Here is a 5,081-nt window from a genome sequence, read left to right as displayed (position 1 = left end):
ACAATCAACGTTATCATCAATCGCATACAGTAGCCCCTTAGGTCCCTCTATATCACCTTTAATATATTTATCTACACTTTTAAAAATTATTGGTCTCTTTATCACATCTATGACAATCAAGTGTAAAATTATTCTGGTGCTGCATCTTCCTATTTTCATATGGCACTGCAACACTTTAGTAAGTTGCAAAGTTGAAACATTAATAATAAATGTATGATAATAATGATAATGAAACATTTGGAGGCATCTGCTTAATTGATTCAAATATACTTAATTTGTCTATTCTTAAAGGGCTTGTCTTGCATTGTGGACGACAACCTTTTTTTTCCAAATCTGTGCTCCTAAAGCCTCTGAATATATATAAAAAAGTAATACTCAACTATCTATCATCCCACCACTGCTTTGTTTCCAAACCCACAGGACCAGGAAGTGGGTAGTAGTCCTATGACTACTGTGGTCAATCACAGGTCTTAGTGGTCACAGTGGCTTCAATAGTGCATCATTTCCGTGACATATGGTTCAAGATAATGTGACGACTGAGGCCTATGATTAGGCACAACGGTCACGGGACCCAGGCACTCTCTGGTCCTGAAGGAACTGGAAGCAGCCAGGAACCAGCAGCAGTGGGACAACAGACAGGTCAGTCTTAAGTTTTTATGTTCAGGGGCACAGGTTAACACCAAAGATGCTCCAAAGATTATCAATTCCTTTAAGAAATAACCTTATGTATTCTTAAAACATCTAAAACTTCTTTGTTCCTCAGACTATAGACCAGAGGATTTAAGGCTGGCACCACTGCCACATACAACAAGGAGAGCATCATGTCCAGTTCTGTGGAGCTTTCAGAGTCAGGATTCATATAAACACTTAGAGAAGAAACACAAAAGAGTAAGACAACTGTTAGATGAGAAGAACAGCTGGAGAAGATCTTTAGTCTTCTAGCCGATGTCTTGATCTTTAGGATGGAAGATATAATATAAACATAAGAAGTCAAAATCATACCAAATGCCATAAAACCTAAAGTATATCCTTCTGATAATATTACAATGTTCACATGTTTGGTGTCACTGCAGGAGGCTCTCAGAAGGGCTTTCATATCACAGTAGAAGTGGATGATATCTTTGGAATCACAAAAAGAAAGACGAGATATCAGGAAAAAATACAGCAACGAGTTCAAGGTACCAACTGTCCATGGGTAAAAAGAAAGTATAATACATACTCTTTTATCCATGATGATGGGATATTTCAAGGGAACACATATTGCCACATACCGGTCAAAAGCCATAGAAGACAGGAGTAAAAATTCTGTATTCACACATGCCACATACATGAATAACTGAGTGAAACAGTTTGTGAAGGAAATGCTGGTGTTCTTAGTTATTTGTGAGTCCAGAAACTTTGGAAGAATAGTAGAAACATAGGCCATGTCCAGGGTAGAGAGGTTACACAAGAAAAAGTACATTGGAGTGTGTAGTCGTGGTGCCACCCATACAACTGCTATAATAATCAGATTTCCTAACATACATAAAATATACATCAATAAAATACTGAGGATAAGAACATAGGAGACATTCTGAAGTCTGGAGAATGCTATCAGGTGAAAATCTTCAGAAAATGAGGTATTCATTACCTTTACATACATCTGTAATGTAAAAGTGTCAAAAATAAAGTCAAGTGAATTGTTATGGGTCAAAATATAATAATTGGGTGGCAATTAAAATTTTAATTTGTGAGCGTTTTAAACATTTTGGATAAAGACAAATTTATCCTTGAGTTAACCAGTCTTAGAGTTATCCTTAACTAAAGGGTGATGGCAGTTTTTTTGTCTGGGGATATTAGCTCTAACAAGTGGCTGGGTAATCCAGGAGAAGTGTTTTTGGAAAAAGAGTTACCAGCTCAATCCGGTGCAACTAATGTATTATCGTTTTTTAGGAACCTAACTAGTGTATATAAGGACCGGGTGCGCTCATGGTGGGATGTGCAAACCCTAGAAGCCTACCTTAAAAATAAGATGTGGGCTTAGAAATCCCATACTACTAGCAGAGAGATTGAGGTCCGAGGACTTTATTAAAAAGTGGGAGAAGGAATCAGTTGAATTCTCCCTACGGCTTATGAAAATCCTATTAGAGAAATAAAAGGTCATCTTAGAAAAAAACTCAGCCCAGCTACGTGATAGTGTGGATGCGGCCAGGAAATCTCAACTGCCCCTGACTTTGAAAAAAGAGAGCAAACACTTCAGCAAGCAGTAGAGAGATTTACTGGTTTCCTTAAAGAAAGGAAGCACTTTCAATTTGTGAGGGATATAAGGGACTTATGGCCCACAAGCAAGAAGCAGGGAGGAATCATGTGTTCAGATGAAAAAAAATTAAGAATATTCGTTATTACGAATATATAGCACTATATTCTAAATATTCGCGAATTCTCGAAGTGCCGATATTGGCATTTAAAATTTGCTATTTGAATATTTGCGCTCAACACTAGTCTTGATGTGGAGCCCCTGTACAGCTCCATCCCGCATAAAAAGGGATGTGAAGCTGTCGGGGCTTTCCTGTGGGAAAGTGGAACACACTTCGCACTCCATAATGAATTTGTGATGACATTGCTGAAATTTGTTTTGAGCCACTACATTTTCTCCTTTGATAGACGCATCTACCACCAGATCAGGGGGGTGACAATGGGGAGTCTATGTGCCCTGACATTTGCCAACCTCTATCTGGGTTGGAAGGAGAAGGAGGTAGTGTTCGGGAAACCTACGGAACTATGGGCCTCATCCATCTTGATGTGGATGAGGTTCATAGATGACGTGTTTGTCCTGTGGAGAGGTACCAAGGAAGGATTTGGGGAGTTTGTGTCCTCACTTAATGTGAACAAGTGGGGACTATTTTTTACATCCGATATTAGTGATACCAGCCTTACCTTCCTGGACCTCTCTATCACAGTGAATCGATCTAGGAAGATAGTCACAAACCTGTTCCGCAAGTCCACTGCCACCAATTCCCTGCTCAGATGGGACAGTGGGCACCCAGTATCACTGAAGCAAGGTATTCCCCAGGGCCAATACCTCAGGGCCAAACGGAATTGCTCGTAGTGGACTGACTTCAGGAAAGCAGCAGATGATCTGCGTAGGAGATTCACGCAGAGGGGCTACCCCGCATCATGTCTGGGGGAAGCCTTCTATCATGCTGCAAGCTGTGAGAGGGAGAGATTGCTGTACTCGAAAAAGCGAGCATTGGATGATGGCAAAATGAGGATTAATGGCACCTATGATGTGGCCTATAAGGAGGTGCGTAAAATCCTGCAAGACTCTTGGAGTATCCTACAATCAGACCCTGTGGTAGGTAATCTGGTGGGTGAGTACCCACTAATCACCTATAGGAGAGGGGGGAACCTCAGAGATAGGCTAGTACACAGCACCTTCAATACTCCCGTTAGCGACACCTGGCTTTCTAAGAGGGACATTCAGATGTGGCAATTGCGTGGCCTGCAAGGCCATTTAAAAAGGTAATATGTTCACCAGTTCTGTGACAGGACAAAATTACTATATACGATCCTTCATCAATTGCAGAACAGTGGGTATGGTATATCTGGCCACCTGCTTATGCCACAAGCAATATGTGGGCAAGACCAAAAGGGAATTCAGAAGGTGGGTGGGCGAACACCTATCAAATATTTCCAAGCAGAATGACACCCCACTGGCACAACATGTCGCTATACATCATGCCAGGAGATCTGATTGTGTTAGCTTTCAAGGGATTGAACACGTGAAACCATCCCCGAGAGGAGGTGACCTGGACAACCGGTTACTAAGCAAGGAGGCTGAATGGACTTTTAGGTTACAAACATTGAAACCCAAAGGCCTCAATGAATTTATTTCATACACTTGCTTCATATAGGGTCTTCCTATGTGGTATTATAGTGACCTGTTGGCCCTCCCCTCTCCCTACAGTATATGACTCCACAATCTGTCTTCATGCTGGGAGTCTTTATTCCATATCTGGGTCTCACCCTCATATTTCCACCAACAATGCTTCAAATTATCATTGAGAGGTTATTTATTCTCCTTCTCAAGGAGTATAAATAGGATCCATGGAACTTATGTTGTATGTACCGTTGTATTTTAGTTTACTTTACATCCTATCACCGGATTTGGCATACACAGTAGGGCCCATGATATGGTGAGCCATTTGTCATAAAGCCAATTTGCTTGTATATTGTGTTACCGGTCGTTACTTACGGCTTCAGAAGCAAGGAGGCAATCCTTTTTAGATGGACTTTCCCAGCCTCCCCGGTCTGACTGGCCGGCCCGCAGTAAGGCTCCTCTTGATGGGCTATTGCCATTTAACAGAGGCGCTCGGCGGTCGCGCTACGGCCGTCATAGTGCTGGAGGCTATGTGAGATCACGTGCACGCCATCAGTGGCGCGCGATACATGCTATATGTGCAAATCATCTCCGCCTATACTCCTGATGAACTGCTGTCTCTACAGCAATGAAACGCGTCGAGTGTGAGGAGAATTAGGACTAGGAATATAGCCCACAGTGTGAGGGTTATGCAGGGATAGTGACCGGGTTAGGTACATAGTACAGTAAATCTAGCGTACCTGAGTTACCAATAGAGAAAGAGAGAATAACTGTGTTTATGGATGTCTGACCTACAGTCTATGTGTGGTGGGACCCCTGCGATGAGTGTTTGCTTGCTGATACACTAGATGCTGAGCAATTATATGTCTGGCATCTTTCGGGCATTCAATAGGATTTACTAGGACAGCTGAGCATTTTACACTAAGGGGCCACACTATCCCTCACCCTCAGCTTTTAATTATTTATAGGGCAGATAGTCTTTTATATATATATATTCTTGATTTCAATAAAGATTTTTTGTTTTTCTTGCAACGCTATCTACCTTTAAGTTAACCCCTCAGTATCTGAGTAGTGTAAACATTATATTAATTCTTGAGTTAATAAAGACAAATTTAATACAAAAAAAGATAAATAGGTTTTACTACAATTGATAGATACTTGTTGCCTGTCCACAGCCTACAGTAGGTGAGAAATGTCTGATTGCTAGACAAGAAAAAAGTGA

General features: G+C 41.3%; 1 protein-coding gene across 1 annotated transcript; it reads right to left on the bottom strand.

Moving 5' to 3' along the window:
* Positions 1-709: 709 nt before the first annotated feature.
* Positions 710-1,627, bottom strand: LOC120987914 (olfactory receptor 1361-like). Its single transcript, XM_040415917.1, has one exon. The coding sequence runs from the start codon at positions 1,625-1,627 to the stop codon at positions 710-712; it is 918 nt and encodes a 305-aa protein (XP_040271851.1).
* Positions 1,628-5,081: the final 3,454 nt, after the last annotated feature.

This window comes from Bufo bufo, chromosome 1, assembly GCF_905171765.1.
Source record: "Bufo bufo chromosome 1, aBufBuf1.1, whole genome shotgun sequence".
NCBI lineage: Eukaryota > Metazoa > Chordata > Amphibia > Anura > Bufonidae > Bufo > Bufo bufo.
This window is presented reverse-complemented; position numbering and strand designations above follow the sequence as displayed.